The sequence below is a fragment of the Empidonax traillii genome, unplaced genomic scaffold, assembly GCF_003031625.1.
Source record: "Empidonax traillii isolate 1590-97213 ecotype Southwest subspecies unplaced genomic scaffold, ASM303162v1 scaffold220:size741200, whole genome shotgun sequence".
Taxonomy (NCBI): Eukaryota; Metazoa; Chordata; class Aves; order Passeriformes; family Tyrannidae; genus Empidonax; species Empidonax traillii.
In genome coordinates this window covers 363,597-386,993 of record NW_020955413.1, presented here as the reverse complement: position 1 = coordinate 386,993, position 23,397 = coordinate 363,597, and the positions used below count along the sequence as shown (strand labels likewise).

Genomic DNA, 23,397 nt, shown 5'->3' with positions numbered 1-23,397 from the left:
CTTTCACAGAGTGGTTCAGGCATGCAATGTTTACTGTTGCAATGTTTACATGTCTTTAAAAAAAAGAATAAAAATAAATTCTACCTTCAGAAAACCTTAATACCCTGCAGATGGAGTTTCCATGTGTTAATTTCCCCCTTGTGTAGACAAATTCTCATTAATTTTGTTGAAAATTATTTGATTACCATATATTGATTAAATGATGGTGACTATTGCAATTAAAGTACAGACAAAAGCCAAGTCAGCTGTTTTATTAAATACATAATTCTAAAAACCTTTAGAGATGCTGGATAATTAATGCAGTGAAAGCATATGACTGCACAACTTAAGAAATAAGTGATAGCTCTGCTTCAAAACTGACAGGTTCTTGAGAGATTCCTTTTCACACTTGTCCAGGGATATTTTTAGCTAACAAAAGAGCCAGTGCTTTACTGCAGTCACTTTCCAAGGCAACTCTGGCTAGCTTTACACTCCTTTTATCTCCTTTCCTTTTTTTCTCTCATTATCTTCTTGCTTTCTTCTCTTCTCCTCTTAGTTACAGGATTCCGTGGATCATAGATCTCAAAAGTGTCTTCATCCTGCATGCTTGCATCTTTCACCTTCCTGCTTCTATCTTCAAACTGAAGTACATGTGACATCCTACAAAAATAAAACATAGCTCAAATTCAGTGAATGAATGGAAAGCTATAATTTGTAATGATGTGCATGGAAAGATTTTAGTATCATGATTTATTTCTGGGCACAGCAAAACAGAACTGACCTGGGTTTCTTTTGTTATTTTTCTTTTTTCTTAACAGATCCAAGTATTATCAGATAACTACTTTTGCAAAGACCCATTTTGAAAAATACATCTAAATAGAGTTATGTCTGCTGGATTTTATTTCACATGCTAAACTGTATTCTTGTCTTTTTCTATTTACTATAACTTCCAAAATGTATGGCAATTTTTTCCCAGGAATAGAGAGTGTTTCTCAAGTTTTCCTATTAGTCACTTTGGACTAAAAGTGGAGAAGAGCTTACATGGAAACCACTTGAAGTAGGTACACAGAAGATCAAAAGGGGAATGTTTCAAGTCCTGCTGCTCCACATTAACTTGGCCCAGATTGTGCTTTGAATACCAGACTAAACAAATACCTTGTTCAATTCCATGTTTTTTCTCCTTTTGATTAGTAGTGTCCGTCCCCCCCCACCCCTCAGATATTTCTCCATTTCAGCAAATTCCAGTAATCTGAAAACATCACAATTACATGACTGAGAAGCGGGACCATATGAACCTCAGGAGGCTCAACAACGCCAAGTACAAGGTCTTGTACATGGACTGGGACAACCCCTAGAATCAATTCAGGCTGGCAGATGAAGGGATTGAGAGCAGCCCTGCCGAAATGGACTTGAGGGTGCTGGTGGAAAGTTTAACATGACCCAGCAATGTGCCCAGAAAGCCAATTGTATCCTGGGCTGCATCAAAAGCAGTGTGGCCAGCTGGTCAAGGGAGGGGATTCTGCCCCTCTGCTCTGGTGAGACCCCATCTGGAGTTCTGCATCCAGCTCTGTGGTCCTCAGCAACAAAACATATGAACTTGTTGGAAGAGGTCCAGAGGAGACCACAAAGATGATTAGAGGGCTGGAGCACCTTCTCCTACGAGGAAAGGCTGAGAGTTGGGGCTGTGTCCCCTGGAGAAGAGAAGGCTCCGAGGAGAACTTATTGTGGACTTTCAGTACACAATGGAGTTTTTAGGACAGACTTTTTAGCAGGGCCTGTTGTGACAGGATAAGGAGCAATGCTTTTAAACCAAAAACGGGTAGATTCAGACTAGATTTAAGGAAGAAGTTTTTTACAATGGGGTGGTGAAACACTGGAAGAGGTTGCTTAGAGAGGCGGTGTGTGTGTATATATATTTATGTATTTTATATATAGAAAAGTTCATACGTTCATTCAAAAAAAACCTCTGCAAAACAGAATTAAATAATTTTTCAGGGCAAACATACATGCCTAGGCAAAACCCCCACTTAGTCTTTGGATTCTGTGTTCAACAACTTCAGAAACGTCTAACTTTGCTGAGACAACTTAAGAGCTATACTGATCTGAATCTAAGTTTATCAATATTTACAGCATTAGATGTCTTTGTCAACAGTCCTTGTGACAGAAAATCCATGAAAATCAAGTTGCAAAAGGGAAGTCTTGCAGCCAATGAAATACCGCTTTACTGGTCTCTTGCAATATTTAAGAGGCTCTGAATTAAACAGGGTTTTCAGAGAGCTCTAGTGCAAATCTCCACATATAAAGAAAGTGGGGGAGCAGCAGCTCACTTACTGTATATTACAATAAGTACTATTAAAGAAACCAGACAAAATTCAAAGCTACAGACCATATGACATCTCTCTGAATTCTTTAGAAAACTGCTAAAAACAAAAATTGAGAATTTTCATTACAATTGATTCTTGACATGTGAGTTTCCTAAATACTTAAAAGTTGTTTTCAGTGTATCTAACTTGGGCAGTTTATAACCCTGCACACACTACTAATACCCAAACTTATTTTTCTAGTCATCTCTATAATTCAGAAAAACATAATGTACCATCAGAGTGACTCATGATTGCATATTTGTAGTTTAATTATAAAAACATTGTCTCACAGTGGAGAGACTGAAGTAATTTATTTTAGTGAAAATGCTTTCTGCATTTGTCATATTCTTCTCAACTTATTAAAGATGAGTACACATACCAAATCACACTATCCTAGTCTAAATTAAAGCATAGGCCTAAAGAGATGGAGTCATCCCTTGTTGCATGGTTTTAAAGTGTGTTACAGGAGTGTAAGTAGAAGTGTAGTCACAATTAGCCCTTCCATCAACTTGGGTTTTCCAAGAATGCCACAGCACAGGATACAACTTCCAGGATACAACTAACAGAAATTAAAATTAAATGCATCTCTAATTATTGGGTCAGACCATACTGTAGTCCCAGGAGTTTGCAAATTGATGCTCTAGATTCAGACTAAGCAATGTTTACCTCTCCCAAGAACTGAAAGAAGCCACAGTCTCTGACTCTTATTCATAACTCTTCGCTGAGACATTCCCAGCTGTGATTAAAAATAAGCCAATATTAAGACACTTTCTGATATTCCCAGAATCAACTTCAGATGCAGCAACTCATAGGTAAAGCAAAATAAACACAGACTGTGTGGAGATTTTAAAAAAATATTTTCCTGCTATGCACTTAAGTTTATTTTTAGCAAGTCACACATCTTCACAGAAAGACCTGTTCTGCATCTATGTAAATGTTAAATCACACTGAATACCGTTTTTTAAAGCCAACTGGAATTGTTCTATTTTTTACGGAATATGGAAAGTATTTAATAACTATTTCTATATTAATTAATTTAAAATAATCTTACTCAAGCTCCTCCAACAGAAGTTTGCATTTGCATAATTTTCCAAATGCAGAGTTAGGGTTGCAATTCCACAAATATAGGTTTAATGAGACTTTTCCTTTTTTGGTTTATAGTTCTCTTCCCTTTTGCATGCTCCTGGGTTCAGTGAGGAGCTGGCTGCCTAGTCATATTTCTGCAGTCACTGTGCTGAAAGCACTGACTTCATCTCTTTATTTCTGGTCTTCAGGAACATATTAACTTGTGCTAATTGTTGACAGATCATTTTAAAAAAGTGAGACATTTAACTTTAAAACCCACTTTTCTTCAAAATTTAAAGGATGAAAGTTCTACCATGAAGAACTCAAAAGAAAACAAACCTTAAGTTTTGCAGCTTAATATTTTTTGCTAAAACCTACTTTCAGTAAAACAGCTTGCCAGAACTGATGACTCTGGGTTTGAAGTACCTAGGTGTGCAAATTGTTGTCTTTCTTTAGTAGAAGTAACTACAAAATTATTTTCTTAACACCTGTTATTAAGAGAGTGCTGCAAATCAGAACGAGCAATCTTTCTGTGGATGTATTGCTGTAGAGGGTTGATTTTTACACTGACCAGATGACAGCATCCTACAGGTTAACCATGATCCTAATCCATGTAATGAGGGAACAGCTGTTCTGCTGCACTGCACTTCTTTCCTTCAGTGTTACTAAAGAACATGCAATAGTTGGTTCTCCTCTGTATTCCCAAAATGGAATGTCTTGAAATGTTAGCCTGAAATATCTGAATTAAGACAGTTTCAGAGACAGCACAGGATTTCAAAGGTAGGTGGTTGCTCTCACAGCCTCGTGATATTCTCAGGTCAGTAAAGAGATCAGGCTCTTTTGAACTCCTCTAGTGAGATAGTACTTATAAGAAAAGATACAATACACTGTAATCTCTCTGCTATTGAGATGTGTGAGCCATGCACTGGATCTGAACCACATGCCAGCTGCTGACAGGTGGCAGTTATGTTGAGTGTAGCATAAAGAGAAGCCTGGTAATCCAACAGCTTTGGCCTTTCCAGAACCCCCTCTGGGAGAAACTAAAGTGGCAGTAAGTGAACTGAATAATTTTGAACCTTGACAACAATAACAAAGTCATATGCTTTTGCACTACTGATGAAGCTCAAATGCACTCAGGTATCAGTGATTTTTATACTCATGGAACGAAATCGCAAAGCTGTATTGCCTAAGTCCACACTTGTCTTTCAAACTGATACAACTGGTGGTAACAACCACCAGCTACCCTCCTGCCCCTTCAAACTCCCTTCCTCAAGTGTCTACAGAGGAAGTCTTGCACTCACCTGCCTCAGCATTTTTTAAGCAGCTGGACTTTGCATCATCAACATGTGTGAACAAAAGTTACGTTCTGCCAACTCTGTTGTGAGGGTTAGTGGCTTCTGGCAGAGTGACAGTAACTTCTTAAGCAGTTTTAGGCAGGTGCCTGTACTTTGGAGGTGCCTGCATAAAACACTGTAGTTGGAGTTATACTCTATGTTTTTGCACTAAATAAATAAAACAACTAATCACATTGCTATGATATTTACAATATCAGAATTTTGCAAATTATGGTATAGTTTTATGAGAGTTCCTGGTCAGGATGTTTAAAATGAACACAGAGGAGTAAGTACCTGTATTAAGAAATTCAGTGCTGCTTCTTGCATTGTATAGGCTATCTAAAAAAAAAAGAGCCCAATATGGACCATAACTACAGGTACTACCACTTGTTTTCAAGTTCAGCGCTGCTTGCAAGTAATGCGCTTCCTACTTTCCTCAATTACACAATGCGTCACACATTTAAAAGAAAAACAATGAGAAGTACTCAAGTACTACTGCTTTCCTTAAATTATACTCTACTTGGTACTAACATTTTCCTTCAAATATTGTAAACTAGTATGTTAAATTGAAAGTGTTAATCATTAAGGTAGGAAACATTATAACACTTTCCTTCCATCAGTCTCAAGATACCTAGGCAGTGGACAGAAATGTAACTCGTGAACACGGATCAGTGAATCCACAGATCAAAGCAAAGGAGGTCTCTCTCCCAAGGAAAAAAAATTTAGCTGTTCTGGAAAAATGAACTCACTGGCACTCTTTTCACTCTTAGAGTAGTGGGGGCACAGGAATAGGAAAGAGAGTTGAGAAACGCAGAAGGGTAGTTACAAGACCACATAAATAAATTGAGGAAGGTAAAAGATTAAAAAAAGGATTGGAATGAGAAACAAAAACCGAAAGAGACTGCTGAAAATGTAAATAGAGTGAAAAACGTAAAATAAGAATTAAAACAAGCATATATTTTGAATCAAGGCAAGGGAACAAGAGTACAAACAAGACAAAAAGGATGTTTTACTATTACTATAAATACCCCATCCCCAAGTACTTTACTGAGAATAATTTCAAGACCCAAAAGAGGTATTTTCTAGCTTTCAGACGACTGGAGTACTATTAGCGCACAATATTTCAGCTGTTTGTGCTACTTTTGGTTGGGGTAGAATTAATTTTCTTTACAGTGCCTAGTGTGGGGCTGTGTTTTGGATTTGTGCTGAACACAGTATTGATAGTATAATGATGTTTTGTTATTGCTGAGCAGTGCTTTACACAGAGACAAGGACTCTTCTGCTTTTCATACTGTCAGCTGGCAAGGAAGCATGGAAAGTTGGGGAGGAGACACAGCTGGGACAGGTGACCCAAACTGACCAAAGGGATATTCCAGACCGTATGACATGACGATGAGTATATAAAGTTGGGAAGAAGAAGGAGGGGGGGGGATGTTCGGAGAGACAGTGTTTATCTTTCCAAGTAACCATCACATGTGATGGGGTCCTGCTCTCCTGGGGATAGCTGAACACCTGCCTGCCCATGGGAAGCAGTGATTAATTCTTAGGTTTTTTTCACTTGTGCATGTGGATTTTGTTTTTCCTATTAAACTGACTGTATCTTAAACCATGACTTTTCCAGCTTTTATCCTTTTGATTCTCTCCCCAATCCTGCTGGTGTGGGAGTGAGAAGCTGCATAATGGTTGGGGTTAAACCACAACAACAATGGAGGTAATGTTCTACTGTTGCTCTTGCACAGAGCAAAACTGTCTCCAATGCTAAGCAATTAAAACTGATGAAAATATGCTTAAAAAAATATCATACAAACTCAGACTGTACACTTCTGTTAACTCTGACTAGCCCTTTGAACTTGTATATTACAGGTACTGGAGGACGAAAAAAATGGCTTTACCTCTTCAGAATAACCAGAAAGTTGTGGGTCCTCCACAGACCAAAGAATTAATTGTTTGTATTTTTTCTTGGTGTAGGCCTACAGCATAAAATTAGAATAGAACTTCTGCAGATATTTCTAACATAATACTTTTTGAGATACTCTATTTGAATGTTACATGCTTAGTTTTACCCCAAAATAATCACTGCAGAAATTATAAGAAACTAATAGTTTCACTTTGTATGGGACTTCCAGGTTAAAAAACCCCCAGACATTAGTTTTTGAAAAGCCAACAACATAACCTAATCTTCGTGAAGCCTAATGTATTGTATCCTTCAATTTTTCAAGAAAGTACCAAGCATTTTTTTCTCTTGAAAGAAGATTTAATTGTAAGTAACCTTCTAAACCATGGAAAATCAACTTAACTATGAAGAAGCTCACCTAATTCAAAGACAACCTGTGGAAAAACTAGTGGAGATTAGTTCCCACAATATCATAATTAGAAATATGTAAAACTGTGATGACTTACTTTCTCAATCAATAAATATTTTTCTATTAAAAATTCAGTTATTTTATGTTGATATTGTGTCCATTCTGTAAAAATTCATAAATAGTATATTAACAGTACATCCATGACCTCTTCACAAAAAAGTTAAGTAGTTTGATGCAAAAATACGGTACTTTAAATAGACAACTGCTCCTAGTAGAGCTGTATGGAAGAATGCAAATTCCAGATGTTGTTCCAGACAGTGCACCAGAGTAGAAAAACTTTACATAGCATTTACTACAAGGACATGGGAACCACCATACCAGAATGATCCATTTAGTCTAGCATCCTGTCTCTGGCAATAGCTTGTACAACATCTGATACTCTGAAGTCAGTCAGCAAATCACCTCACCAAGTTAACACAAGCAGTCAGGCAGTATTGTATCATCACAGCATAGAGCTGAAGAGAAGGAAAGGAGAGGAGAACATTTCTAGCACAGAAATACTCAGATTTTCCGAACATTCAGCTTCTCTGGACACTCCTCTTTCTATTTTATCCCTCCCTGTCCCCATTCTGAATATGTCTAAATCCTTACTGCTTAAACATGTTATTCAATGAGAGTTGGGGGGCTTGAAAAGGTGTGTCAATAAGCAGGAAGCTTACGTAAGGCTAATAAAGATTTAGATGATTATTTCTTCATTCTTCACTAGATTTGCTGGCTACAAAAAAAAAAGAGTAAGATTTCCAGACAGTAAATCTAACACTAGATATCCCTTGAGTAAAGCATGGGTCATCTCTGAATTTAAGTCAAACAGTAGTCAAGGCTCAGATGCTAGTCCAAATAAACTCAGACATGGAGGAATTAACAAAAATAAACAAAACAAAACAAAATAAAAAAAACCCCACACGCACACACACGCACAAATTCTAAATGCTCTGAGTTTCTCAGGCATGCTGAACAGCTAGAAGCAATAAATATACAACTGGAGGAGAAGAATAATTCATTAATATGAATTACTGACTGAAGCAGTGGGGTAGGGTTTAGCATTTACATATCAAGCAAGGTCTGACCACATTCTAGCAGTACAGGGGTGAAAGTGGGGAGGAAACAGGATGGAAAAAAAAGATTCTTTTTTTCCTTTCTGCCTTTAAAAGTTAGTGGCAGTACTAAAACCCAAACAAATGTTTACTTTTTTGCCAAATAGAAAAGAAACCCCTCTTTCCAATGTGTTTCTAATATAGACCTCTGGCACTCCTTTACCCTTTGTAAAAATCTAGTAAGTATTTTGTCAACTTTTAAAAAATGTAAATCAATGGCCTTAGCAGGAGAGACCTAATACAGTGCCAGCTTTTCCAGACTAGTGGAGGAGCGCTGGCTCAAGTCTGGATGGGAGGAGGGGAGCAAACATGGCTTTAATCCATCTTTGTGCTTCACTGGCATAAATTACATCAGCATTTTTTTCTGTCGTTCCCTAAACTAGCATCGGCATGTGAAAAACGCTGCAGCTTAGTTTTCAGGAGGTTTACTCAGTTTGTCACAGCTAAGCTTCTGCAACTGAAACTGCAGACTGGTGCTAATCTTAAGGAAGCCATATTTCATAATCCTAAATCTGAGGTATTACAGCAAAGAAAAAACCCTGCATTTTAGAAAATGTATATAAAGCTAGGTTTTTAAAAGAAATACAACCAATATTTTTAGGTGTTTATCCTGAAGAATTTCACCACGGAAAATTCGACAGTACATGCTGCATTAAGTAGGAAATCCTGGTAACAAATTGTGGAAGACATTATCACACTTATATGGAGTGGATACTAACAGTGTGCATAATGATATAGTTCTTAATAGCAATGAAATATTGCAATATAAAACCAGTCTGGCTAACTTCAACATTAACCTGATCCTGAAATTGCTATTTCCATTAAAAAAGACCTAAGCCCAAACCAATTCTAGCCTATACTCAAAAACACAAATTGAAAAGTGGTGCCTAGATCCTTTTCTACACTTAAATCTCTCTCCATTATGAAGCCTTTTACTGTGAGAACACAAAGTAAGTGAAATATTATGTGTTTCCACTCCTAACTGTGCCAGATTTCTCACTGAAACCAACCAAAAATATTCTGAGAGAAGTTTTCCTTTTATTATTAACAAAAACATTTTTTAAAGAAGATACAAAGCATAACTAGTGATGCAGGATAGAGAGCATCTTCATTGAGTATACAGATTTATTTTTTGTTTGTTTGGGAGAAAAATATAACTATCTCTACAAACTGGGTAAAAATTTGTACACTCAAATTGCAACTAATGTCCTAGCAAAAAAGGCTTAGCGTTAGTAACCAATGTTGCCACAATATTTAAGTGGTCTTAGCAGCAGTTTTCAAAAATTCTGAACTGGGAACAGATTAGAGTATCTGACATTTATAAATCAGGTTGCACTTTAAACATTTATCACAGAACTTCAGTGAGGTTTTTGTTCACAGAAACAATAAATTAATAAAACCAGACCATTTCCCTTTAATTTCTGCTACAATCAGGTGATCTGATCCATGTAAAGCATCATTATCCAAATCAAAATAATATTTTGTGACCAAGAAGATATCTTTAAAAGCTTTCTTGGAGGCACAAGATTTTAAACAGCGTATTTCAATAAATAATGCCATTAAATTCACTTGAATAGGTTTTAATCCTCTCTATTTTTACTCAGGTTTGTCACAAATAACTTAAGAGGACAGTGGTCTTGATAACATTAGTAATTACACAACATGCACATGAAACAATCCATTAAGCAAGATTTGAAATGCCCTTTCGTTTGAGATGGAAGATATTTGCTGTCACCCAATTGTCACAACAACCTTTTCACTATAAGTTGAAAAGTATCTTCAGGTATTGACTTACTCATTTTGCTTTTAAAGAAATGTCCATTTTTCCCATACCTCAAATTAACCAAAACTTAGAATAGTTCAGACTCAACAAAAGAAACTAACCATAAGAACTTTAAACTGAAAAACTATTTGAAAAACCATCACCTCATTCCAAATTCCCATTTTACTAATTCCTTCTTGTCCCATAGTATATCTGAAAGCTGAATGAATTTATGTTATTTCAAATAAAGAGTAAGTTTCAGAGTCTAGACATACTTCCAAAGTTACCTAAGTGACTTATTTACATTTGTCACTTAGTTACAGCTGTGACAGCAGTCCACGGGGATGAAAGAAGTTAATCTTTTCTACAGATTAAGAAGCTTTGTATTTCACATCCTTACATTTCACCCAGGAAACACTGTAGTGGTTCAGTTATGAGGCACTGGCATCATGTGCTATTAATTATATGAACTACGTAGTATGCTGGCAGTCACAGTCAAATTCTAAATGGCTGCAGAGCAGCCATTCCTGAGAGCAGACAGAGGCCAGTGATGAGATCTGAATCCTGAAGAAGAAACACTAAACCTCTAGCCAGCTGCAGAATGAAGGAAAAATTACCAGGCTACACTGTACCTAAAACAAACACAAACCCTAAAATCAACTGGAGGTCTAGTGCAGTCTTGCAGCCCTGATGTGTGAACTGATGGGATTAATAACACACCAAATCCCTCTAATGAGGATGATACAGACTTTGGCTGATTCCCTGGTGGCAACAGTAATTTAAATGCACTTCACATAATCATGTTCATCTGGTAAGGAACAGCTTTCACATGCTAATATTTCAGTTTCTACACTGAATACTGAAGGTCCAGCAAAACGAACTAGGCATCTTCCTTGAAGTCCATGGAAGTTCATGGAATAACATAAAACCATATTTCTCAGAACTCAGATTACAACCACGGAAATACTTTTGAAGCAGGAACAGAATATTGCCTCAATGCAATGTTCTTATCTTAGAATGGTGTGGGTTGGAAGGGACCTTTAAAGGTCATCCAGTCCAACACCATGTCATGGGCAGTAACATCTTCAACTAGATTAAGCTGCTCAGAGTCCTGTCCAATCTAACCTTGAATATTTCCAGGGATGGGTCACCTGCCACCTCTCCAGGCAACCTGTTCCTGTTGCCTCTACCCTTTAAGTGACTCTACCAGTGAGTAAAGTGCCTTTATCCTCTGAGTAAAGATTTTTTTCCTACCATGTAATCTAAATCTCTTCTCTTTTAATTTAAAATCATTCCACCTCATCCTATCACTATCTGCCCATGTAAAAAGTCACTCTACCCATTCTTTTTCAATTCCCTTTTAATTTACTAAAATAATTACCAAAATAAGGTCGCTCCAGAGCCTTCTCTTCTCCAGCCTGAACAACCCCAAATCTCTCAGCCTTTCCTCACAGAAGAGATATTCCAGTCTCCTAATCATTTTTGTGTTCCTTCTCTGGACCAGCTCAAAAAGGTCCACATCCTTCCTGTGCTGAGGACTCCAGAGCTGGATGCAGTACTCCAGGTGGGGTCTCACGAGACTAGAGTAGAATCACCTCCCTCAACCCGCTGGCCACGTTTCTTTGGATACAGCTCAGGATGCCTCAGGATGGCTTTGTGGGCTCTAAGTGCACACTGCTGGCTCATGTCTAGCTTTTCATCCACAAGAACCCCCAAGTCCTTCTCAGCAGGGTTGCTTTCAGTGAGTTCTTCCCCCAGTTTGGGAGAAGAGTCTCTACTTGTGTAGAGAGACACCATGCAGCACCAAACTTGGACTTGTCGAACTTCATGGGATTCCCACACGGGCCCACTTCTCAGGCTTATCCAGGTCTCCCTAGATGGCATCCTGTCCTTTTATGGGGTGAACTGCGCTGCTCAGCTTCATATTGTCTGTAAACTTGCTGAGAGAGCACTTGATTGCACTGTCTGTGTCACTGATAAAAATACTAAAGAGTACCAGTCCCAATAAAAATCCCATTATGATTTGCTAGCCTATGTGTCTTCCATGACTTTTAAGGAACTGTAAACTTGGCTGGTTTCATGTACAATGTACGTTATGGAGTGCTGATCCTTTTGAGTTGTCAGTTACTTGATAATGGCGATTAAGCTTTAAATTTAAGAACAGTATTGGAGTTGATTCATGGACCTTTTTGTGCATTTTATCTGTGAAACTGCACAAGCAATTGGGACCCTTCATAGATATATGCTAAACTGACTTGGCAAGCAGGTGAGCTTTCAAGAAGGAAAGTGGTGATGGCGTTTTTAGTACAGAAAAATCCATCAACTTAAAAATTGTCATAGCACCAGATACACTTCAGTATGTCAATAAATCTTGCAGTTGAAGAAAGCCTCCATTTGTTTTCAGAGATCAGATAGAAGAATATAAGACAGTCCAGAATTTTGGTTAAGGACATGACAGGTGAATTTTTATAGTACAGAATCTATTCCTTCCACAGAGACCAGTATTCCTTCTGGAAAAGTGTAGATATTACATTTCCTAAGGATGTAAGGTTGGTAAAAATTCAGCTGGAGGGCCCTATTTTTAGGAGTAGGTAGCCATATTTTAATGTCAAACTGAAAAGTTTAATGTAGTAAGGGTTTGTTAGTTCACTTCCACTTAAGACTTCACTGGAGAAAAATACAATTACAGAACTGTACAGAACGTATAATATGAACATTTGAATTGGGGTATTTAGAATTCATGTGATTTTGACAAATAGGAGTAGAAGTCTGAAAAGTAGGATACAATTCAGAAAGTGCAATGGCTGAATTCCAGTAAGAGCAGTCAACAGCACAGGTACAGGACAGAGCTAGGTCAGGTAGCCATTCAATAGGAAAGGATTTGTGGCTTAGGAAGTACCGGAAACCAGGCACAAAAGAAACAATGACAAATGAAGTAATCCTTCCACTCAACACTGACAAAGACTTAGCTGAGTGCTGTATCTAGTCTCAGATTTCACACTTTGAAAGAAGCACTCAGAACTCTGAGAATTACTTGATGGAAGGGTATTTCAGAGTACTAAGTATCACTCTTATCCTATTTGAAGAAATTTTGCACAGATTAACTACAGCAGTCAATCTTTGCATGTACTTGATTGCATCAGAACTTTTTTCTTCCATTGCTGGATTCTCTCTGGAAAATATTTTGTCACGTTCACAGGATCTGCATCATCTGCACCTTCTGGACTGAAATTTGGATTTGACTACTGCTGTAACTATTGGATATCATCATCAGAACCATGAAGAGTCACTACAACCTGAATAGTTGTCATATGCTTGCAACTCTATGTACACAGCAAAGTCCTGAAGAAGATGAATAGCAGCAGTGTTATGTGTCAAGCATAGCCTGTGCAGTGTTTTCACTATTCCCTCTGCGTCTTCTGCTGTGACATATTTGGTTTTCATATTAGTCTCTAAATAGGTGACACTTCACTGCCACTGTGATGGACCTCAGCTAGATTTTGGCTAAGATTTTAAGCCAAGAATTAGCGACTGAGTTCTGCCAGATAATCTTCATATACGTCTGCAGCACTCTATACAGCCTTTGAGAAAGTGAAGAATGAAGTAATGATCTGACTCATTCTTACTTGGACTGTAAGCAAATAAAGTAAAAATAATGATCAAATAGTACTGAAGACATCTGACAAATCATTAAAAGGAATAGCAATAGTTCTCAGTGTGGAGCCACAGCGAAAAAAATGCCTGGAAGAACTCAGATCAAGCATGTCTTTCTAAGGTACCCAAATGATGTAAAAATGTGTCTGCCTAAAAGTATCCTTTTTATGAGCAGATACCATGTTTATTGTGATACTCTGGAATTCTGTAGGGGAAATGAGATTTTGATTGCTGCAGACAGCAATATATATATATATATATATAAATTTCTCAAATAGCAATAGAGGTTGCATTAGAATGTCTCAGCAAATATTCTGGTATTTCATGTTAAAACTTAGTATTATGTATTTCTCTTCAGTGCTCTTCACAACACTTCCTTATATGTGTTCTTAGACAGTAAAATCTGGTAATAATTATCAAACACCATACACATTGTTTACAAGAGAATCGTATTTCTTCTTTTTTTCTTGCATAAAAAGCAGAATGTTTCTGAAAAGTGCCCAAACATCTGCTATGTGCCATACCAATACAGCAGCTCAGCCAAATACGCAGAGAGAAGTTTGCCAAATAAAAGAAAATATAACAAATTGGTAATGGTTTCTATCTCGACAGAAGACAAAAATTGTATCTCAGTGTGTGGCCACTCGTGGACACATAAAAATGTCTTAGAGACAATCATATTACCCCAGATAACACATCCTGACAGCTGAGCAAAGCACACTGGCAGGCTTTCACTTCCCATAAAAACAGTAAACATGACCTACAAAATGGCCTGGAGGATTCATGTGATTTGTGCATATCGTATATGCATATGCTGTACACTAACTGTATTTCGTAAGAATCAAATAAAGTAAAATTACTGTCTGTTCAGAAGTGGATTTAAATTAGGAAAGAATTTTAAATTGTAAAGACACCATAATTACCTCAAATATTCCTATACAACAAAGGCACTGAAAATGTAAACTCTTATTCAAAAATTTACAATTTCACTTTGTAAGTGATTCTAACAATCATTAATAGCTTTTAAAAGATTTCGCGGCTTTGTTAATGTTATGTTTATAGCCTCTTTGTGTAGCATGTACATTTTAAAATTTGCTTTGCTTTGAAGTAAATTATTTGAAAACAGATTATCTCACTGGAAAATTAATATGATATGAATTATTAGTCTATTGTGCAGCTTCATACTATTCCAAGTACCTGTTTTAGTGCAAGTCCAAATGTAACACTATTTTCTGAACAAAAATACAACTTCATAATCCAAAACGGCAACACTTTATTCAGTAGGAATTAAAGAGAAAACTATTACTAACAACTAGATATCAGTAGTTACAGAAAGGAAAGATAGTGTTTGAACTCTGTAAAAGTATTTAGAAGATGGGTTATATTACTGTGACAAGAAAACATCAAACATGAAGATCAGTCCTTCATGTTCATGAAAAGGGAGTCTTACACTGGATATGAGAGGTTTAGACTGGGCATTAGGAAATATTTCTTTATCAAGAGATTGTTCAAACCCTGAAACAGGCTTCCTAGAGAGGTGGTCAATGCCCCAAGCCTGTCAATGTTCAAGAAGCATTTGGAGAATGACCATAATAAAATGCTTTAATTTGGTCAGCCCTGTGTTGGCCAGGCAGTTGCACCAGATGACTGTTGTAGGTTCCTTCCAACTGAAATAACTATTCTGTAATTCTTGGAGAACTTAGAAGCACATCGGTAGCTCAGAAAAATCTCAAAATATCAGTGAAATCCAAGGACCTTAAAATTTATATTCTATGTTATCCCTCATCCTCAAAGAGCCTGAGATAGAAAAAGACATAATGAAGGAAGAAAACATAGTTTGATGAAGCAATCAAATAATTTTAAGTCATCTGAGATACAGAAATATTGGTTGCCTTAAAACATTTGTCAAGAACTTTGTTAAAGTTTCTACTTTAGCAGCAATTTTGCTGCAGCTGTGATGGTTTATGCATACAACTAAGGAAAAAGGTGTAGGCAGAGACAGCCTATTTTGCTGGACCAGCTAAAATGTTTGCTTTACAAACAGAAATAACCTATCCTTACAGAAGATTTTTGTTATGATTTTTTTTTCTTTTTTTTTCCAGTCATTTTATGCAGATATATTTATGAGCACCTAACAGCTTGCAGCCTAGGACTTCAGGATCACACTTCAAATCATAGTGATTTTTATCCCCTTGCTTACCTAAGGTGGGTACTTTGGATGAAAGATGAACATGACACCACAGGGTACAAAAGTTGTTTCACTGACTGGGAAGCGTTGAGGTAGTAACTTCTACAGTGCTTTGTTGATTTCAGTACTACTCCAATTCCTTGGGGTCACCCTATACTTCAGATGACTCATCTATCACTTAAAAATACTTATCAGCCTCAACACACAGTACTAGAAAAGAAAGCTAAACATCTTCTATTCTCACGCCTTATTTTTCAGAGTGCTAAACCAATTTTAGCCAACTCCCAATGCAGCAGTTATCTTGTATTTGGTCTTTTCTGCTACTCGAATTTATTCCTAACAGTGGGACTATGCAGCAGGATTTTCATTGGCAAACACAGAAATCCAAATTAAAAAATCTCACCATCCTTCATCAGTATCCACATCAGGTTCAGAAAGCTCATTTTCAGGAGTTTCTTCAATTGCCTGGGATAATTTTGATTTAAATCGGTCCAATAGTGCCAGTGTCTGAAATTAAACACATGGTTTTAGAGAAGGTGTACAACATCCTTATTATTTTGAGAAATAGTACCATGAGATGGAAAAGTGATCTTTCCTATGAAATCAAAAGAAACGTTGGAGAGGCAAGTCAGAGAGCGAGAGGCATCAAGAGCAAGTAAGGACTGGGCCCATCAAATCCGAAAGAGCTCTTCTCTGGCCACCTAGTGAATTGCAAATGCCTATTTAAGGACCAAAACCTTGTGTCTACTTACAGAATAAAACAGCTGATTAACACTGCTGACAATGAATTTTACCGTCTGAACCTGCTTTTGTCCTCTTGTAAAGCAATCAACTGTATAAATTATAGCTTTGAAGACCCAGTTTACTTGATATTTATACACTTTACATTTTAATATGATATTTTAAATTATGGACATTGAAAAAATTCTAAGTTTTTAACTCAAATAAAATGAACCACCTTAACTAATTCTGCAGATACAGGTCCTTATGCAGCATACATAAAGCTCATACTGATTTAAATTTGCTATTTTATTGTCAAGTTGATATTGCCCAGTCCTTCAGTCACAGTGATCTCATCAAATCTCAGATGGTACCTGAAGATCATACCAAGTTCTTGTTTCTGATCATCTGAAATGAGATTTTGATCATACAAGAATTGTATGCCTGAGCCTTGCAATGGGAGAGGAGGGTTCTTCATAAAAGGGGCAGAGCATATGAATAATTTGTACACCCCCCAGTTTATCCTTTGCTGATGTTTGAGACATTCCTGGAAACAACAGCATCAGGGAATAAGTGCCTTACTGAATTTATGTGGCAGGCTACATTTGATTTGCAGTTGATAGGTTGGCAACCTATGTTGTAAAGCACCTCTATGGCTCTGTAGTTTTATTTGGTCAAGTTTTTCAAATTTAAAAGAATAAAAACTAAACGAGAATAGAAAACAGAAATAGGAAATACCAGACGTGTTCACTGGAATCAAATTTCCTTCTGGGAGAAATCTTAACTTGAGGAGTTTCCTGGCTTTTGAATTCCTTCAAAAAAACGTATTTTAGCACTGCCAAATACAGATTTGAGGGATTTTTTGCATTTATTTTCTTTATTTTCTGTCTAATCTTCTGTTTAAGATGGAACAGAGTAAAGTTTTGAAGATATTCGGGCTTGCAAATCATTCTAATTCTATAGCTTTCCATACTATTGCAAACAAACACTGTACTTGCAACACCTGAGACAGCAAACCTCTGGCTAGGCCACCAGAAGAAAACAAACTAACCCTTTAAACACGAAATTGTGACCAAAAAAAGCCACATTCCTTAGGTCTTGTCTAATTTTCTTTGATGTCAGCATTCCTGTGAATAGAGCAGGTGACAGAAATAATTTTGAAATCTTAGCAATTTTTGTAGTGAGTGACTGGATGCTACAGTGTGGATCACATAACTTTATAAATTGACCCTTGCAGAATTAGAAGGGTAGGACTTCCAATATCTTGTAATTTAATAAGACATATCTTTCCCCCTCCCTCTTCCTTAGCTGTTGCATAGAAGATGGAAAATAGTATTGTGCTGTAGGATCAATGACAAGGGGAACAAGACTACAAGAGGCACTCCACAAGTGAAGTGGATGACAACAAACTTGATTAATTACTGTTGAATAGTTTCCAGTAGGGTTATGTAAATAAAAATTAAGATCTATTAAAATATACATCCTTGTCATCTCGTTTGCCTGTGATGTTCAGGACAGGGATGATATAAATTCATTGGACTTGGTTTTAAGTCCCTTGATCCACACTGTCAACAGGGCTTCAGTATTCTTTGATTTAAAGACAATGGGATTTTGAATGTACAAAGTTTCCATAAACTACTTAGTTTAGAGCTAAATCAGCTTGCCACACATATAAATTTGCCAAACACTGCTTTGAAGTTACTAAGCCTCAAGTTTTCAACCTCTTCTAGATTCAACATTCGAATAGGAACATCTTCATAGTTGAACTGACATGCACTTACAAACCAACGTATCTGATGTGCTGCATACTTTTTAAGTTGATGGTAATTTCCACTTCATAGGCAGTTTCATATATTTAACAGTTTCAAACTTTCCTATCTTAGAAAAAAACAAATGTTTTTGTAAAGCAACCTTTACTTTGTTCATAATTGCATACTAAAGTCTACAGAAATCCAAACTAATTTTTTTAAAATAATTTTCATAATATTTTATACAAGGTTCTCTTCTTACAGTAGACTGATGAACTATTCCTGTTCATTGCATGACACCAAGGAGTACTGATGAATTTAATCTCTTTAAAACATAATTTAAAATGTTAAAATCCCCAACTAGAAGAGATGCCAAGTATGCAAACTTCTGTCCCAGTGTTATCTTATGGCAAGTTGCAGAGCCAAGGAAAGCACTGCAGTAATGCAAACTCTCACAAATGTAATCAAGGATACCTCTTCATAGCTAGCATTTCCTTCTGGAAGATTTTAGTGACTGAGCTGGGAGCACTTTCAAACACACATAGAAACTTCATTTATAGTTATACTTCAGGAAATAAAAATAATTATTTTTACAAGTAAGATTCTTAGAATGGTAAATGAAAAAAACAGATTTTAAAACTTTATTTTTACACAAATGAAGAGATAAACATATTCAGAACTTTCTCTGTACTTTTTTTGCCCAGGCTATCAAACTATTACCTGATCTTCACGAGAAACTCCTTTCTTTGGCTGCTGCTTTCGCTTGTCTTCATATTTTCTCTTCTCCTGAAGGTATTCTTCAACAACACTGTTTGGAGCAGGTTCCTCCTCTGAATAAGGAAACATATTTGGTAAGACAAATTAAATTTGGTTTAATGATTTAGTATCTTTTCAGAGATAATTTTTGACTTCTGAAATACCAAGAAAAACACTTCCATAAAACATTTCAGTTGTACTGCTTTCTCAGCCGTAGAATGATTTGCTACTTGCTGAAATGAAAAACACAACACTGTACTGGGTAGACAAGTAAAAAACTTTTGTATTACTATGGAGCCAGGGAAAGCAGGATAACAGAAATAAAATCTCTGATGAAAACTCCTGAAATTCCTTTAACCAGCTGACCTTTATTTCTGAAGATATTTCTTGGAGCAGATGAACTGTTACTATTTGTTACAGAGTAGACAAATATAGTTTATAGAAAAGTTCAGAGTTTTCCTGTTTTGTAGGCTGAAGTAGCTACAAATCAAATCCTTGATCTTGCAATAGGGAAAAAAACCAATAACATTTCAACTTTAAACAGAGTCCATCCTGTCAGTCCGAAAAAAACCCTCAATTAGTAACAAATTAATATCCAGACTAGTCAACAGCTACTCTCTTTTGCCTTTTTTTTTAAAGACTGTCTCCTCTGCAGAATATTCACTGCCATGACAAATTAATAATTTAATGGGACAAAAACTGAATTGGAAAAATGAACATCACCATCCTTTCACATTTGCTTCCTCTTGAATAGCATCAAGACATTTCACATATTGATTTGGTATTCTTGAACTTTATGTACATGTATTTAAAGAAGTGTTATTCCTGATGAGGTACAGAAGAATAAACCCTCCACATGTCCACTCCAAATGATGAACAGAAAACATTTTTAGAGAAAACAGTTTCAACAAATTTCAGGATATGCAGCCTGATGCACAAATCTAAATCAAACTCAGTATCAGGGTTTTTTTAGATGATTGCTTACAGTAATACAGAAAAAGCTCCTGATCTTAAACTAAATTTCTCTCTCAAGTGAGGTATTCTGTGAAGTTTATGAACATCGCACTTCATAATAAAAAGAAATAAATTTGTAATGATTATATCTACATATAAAATATTTTTATATTTCTGCAAATATATTATTTCATTTTTATTCTAATTTTTATGTTGCACTTAAACAGCATTTAACCCCTTTCTACATTGTATTTAAATGGTACCAGAGAAAACAATCAAACATACAGAATACCATTAACGGCTGGTTTTTTTTGTTTTCCAGTTGATATGTTGGATATAACAAAGAACAGAGGATTAAAGGTACCAGCAAGAAAGAAAAAGCCTTATTCTAGAATGACCAAAATAGATAAATGCATATACACATACATTTAGGGATGATTAAACATCTGGATGATTGAAACCAAATCTGCCATAAAATTTCATGCGGGATTATATCAGAGGAACTGAGGATAACAGAGGTACAGGATAAAATCAATCATAATGGCTCAGCGCCATCTTTTCCCCTACTAGTCAACCTCTTTTACTAATAAAAAAATCCCATTTTTAATTCAAGATCAACCCCTTGTGAGGGCAATACACTATTTTTGCATAAATGCATGTATCCATACTTGTTGACTGTGTGGAAACAACATACTGTCTTGTTTTACTAACATTTAGCCTCTAGATAATTAATTTGAACTACAAAACCATCTGCTTCCTTTCAGAAAACAACCTTTCAGGTGACATTTACAAAAAGGGGTGCTTTGAAGGGAATCACAGTACCCCACGATCAATAGAATTGCCCACCTATGACAAGCAAAAGAACTGAGAAGAGTGTTCTTGAATATGTATAAAAATGCCAATTTCAAACTGGCTACAAACATTTAAACCTGCAACCCACACTTTGATATACATACGCTGAATTTAAGAAGATGTGATCCTTAGTTATATAGGTCTTTTGACTAAGATTTACTCTAGTGCAGCTCAAAAACAGTTCTCATACAAAAAGGGTGAAATTCCTCTGCTGCTGTGTGTTCGTTTAATCCCACTCATATATGTGTTAATACAAATAATTTAAATTTCAGTTAAAGCCTTCTCTCGAGATGATTGTTTCTCGGGTCTTTGCCTACCAAGAGTTTTTCTAATCCTCAACTTCATTCTCTCTGTCTCCTAGGAAAGCCTTTTCATAAGACAGACAAAAGATAATCAGATCCACTTGAACTACCTTCAGAATGAGTCAACCACATGAGCTGTGCACTTGAATGCATTGCATTTCTGCATCTTTTATTAAAATGACTTAAAGACACTGTATTTCTCCATGAGGTCTTGCAACCTATTACTCCACATAAAAAGCAAGCAATTTAACAGGAAGGATTTCCAAAAGCCCCTAAGTCAATGGGTTTCTTACACATTTTAAAACCTGGAAACTCCAATGATTTCAAAACCACAGTGTATTTTTAAATACAAATTATATATTCAATTTTTGATAGGCATAAAAAGTTTGTGTCGAAAAATACTCCTTTTGTGTCTGAATGAACTATGGTAATCAGCAAGAAAATGTCCAGAGGAGATTCTTGTTAATGGGAAGAACCCTTTTTAAATGTAAAAACAGACTGCTGCCTACTACTTCATATCTCTCAGTCAGTTTCCCAGATCCCATGCAAATCTTTTGCAGTAGAGTTGAAAAAAAGAGAAACTACACCAATGTATGATGGACTTGACATTCATATGAAGCTTGACAAATTTAGCTCCAGTTCGCTGATTCAGGAAAAGTATAAGGATCATGACTTTGGTAATAATTTCCTTAACATAAGAGGATTTTTTAGACAAAAATTAACAAAACATGACATGGATATACAGAAGTGAAATAACAACTAAATTAAATTTAGGTATTGCAAGATGCAGAAGATGATAGTTTAAGCTAAAGGGATCTTGCATACTTGTGCCCTAGAACCATTTCACCACAGTGTAGCTTTTCCTTTAGTTTGAACAGGTTGCTGTGTACATTCTATCAGTAAGGAAGGTGAGGAAAAAGAAAAAAAGAAAATAATAACCTCCTTATTGAAAATACATTTCATTCTACTTTCAATAGAATTTGTAAGTACTTTACTACTTACCTCAGCTGGCTTGAGTTACTACCAAGAGACTCCTCATCTTACTGTGACAAAAACTTTATCATTTAAGTAATTTATTTTCTTTCAGATAGATTCTTCTGTCCTGAAATTATTCCTTTAAGGAGGAACACATGCCAACCCAATGCTGTAATCTCACATAAAACTTTGGGTTTAGGACATGGTTTACAATGATAGCCTGAAACTAAGGAGGAGATTCTGAGGTCTTTAAACCTGAAAGGAAGAGATTGATTTTTAAAAAAATACAGAAGAGTTTATTTTGCTCTCAAATTAGGAACAGTTCAAATTATGTCAGTCTTTAACTACAAAACTGCAGAAGTGTAACAAAGACAGAACTTGATCCAAAAGTATAGAACTGAAATGATGTTTAGGGATGGCTTAGGGATAGATCAATCCCTAATAAGAAGTGAAGCAGAAGAGAAAGCTTGATAGTTTTAAGACTAATTCCTAAACTACTTGCAAAATTTAACAGCATAATAAACACTCAACGGAAGTTGCATCAGAAAATGCTCTATTTTGGAAACTGCAATTTTATCTTCCACCTTAGGGAAATCAAGAAATATGAATTCTAGTTCAGCTGCCTGAAAAGCATGATCACTGCTTAACACTCATACTGCCCTCAATGACTGAGATCCATTTCTGGCACCAAAGGGAAAAACCAAAAACCTGAAAAAAACCTTAAAAACTCCTTGTTCAGAGTGATGAAAGTTATGATGAAGGTTTCAGTGAATTAAAATAAGAGGCCTAAAACACATTCCTGTATTTGTGCATTATATTCCACCTTCAACTCATCAATATTCAGTTGACATTGCATTCTTCTGGAATTATGGAGGTATGTAGTACTGATATAAAAAATCTTAATAACACTGAAATCTTGAAAAGAGAAGCTGTTTTTGTTCCAAAGCAAACAAATCCCTTATGAATTACACAAGAAATTCTGATATGCCTTAACATTTCAGGAATTAAAATGGAATTCCTATCAGAAGCGACAAATGGAGAACTTAGAACCACTTTCTATAATTAATATCAAAGACAAATAACACACTTCTTCCAGAATTCAGGAAAAAAATTTTTACAGCTTTTAATACTATGTATATGAATATACAACATAGTTTTATGCTTGAAAGAATTTATAACATACTCTCCCATATATTTTTGCTTAGGACTATTTCTACTTGGGGTTTTCATTTCACATTCAAGAAATGTTCAGCTACTGTTGCTACAGCTCTGGTTGATCCTGAAGAGA

The 23,397-nt window shown here is 36.1% G+C and overlaps 1 protein-coding gene across 1 annotated transcript in view; it reads right to left on the bottom strand.

The window, feature by feature from the left end:
- Nucleotides 1-218: 218 nt before the first annotated feature.
- The window catches only part of CWC27 (CWC27 spliceosome associated protein homolog), a 95,541-nt gene continuing 72,362 nt past the window's right edge, over nucleotides 219-23,397 (bottom strand). Inside the window, exons 12-14 of the mRNA XM_027887727.1 lie at nucleotides 18,991-19,100; nucleotides 16,206-16,309; nucleotides 219-639 (exon numbers count right to left, since the gene is read on the bottom strand). Coding sequence (XP_027743528.1) covers nucleotides 477-639; nucleotides 16,206-16,309; nucleotides 18,991-19,100 — 377 coding nt within the window. The 3' untranslated portion in view covers nucleotides 219-476. The remainder of the gene's footprint in view (nucleotides 640-16,205; nucleotides 16,310-18,990; nucleotides 19,101-23,397) is intronic.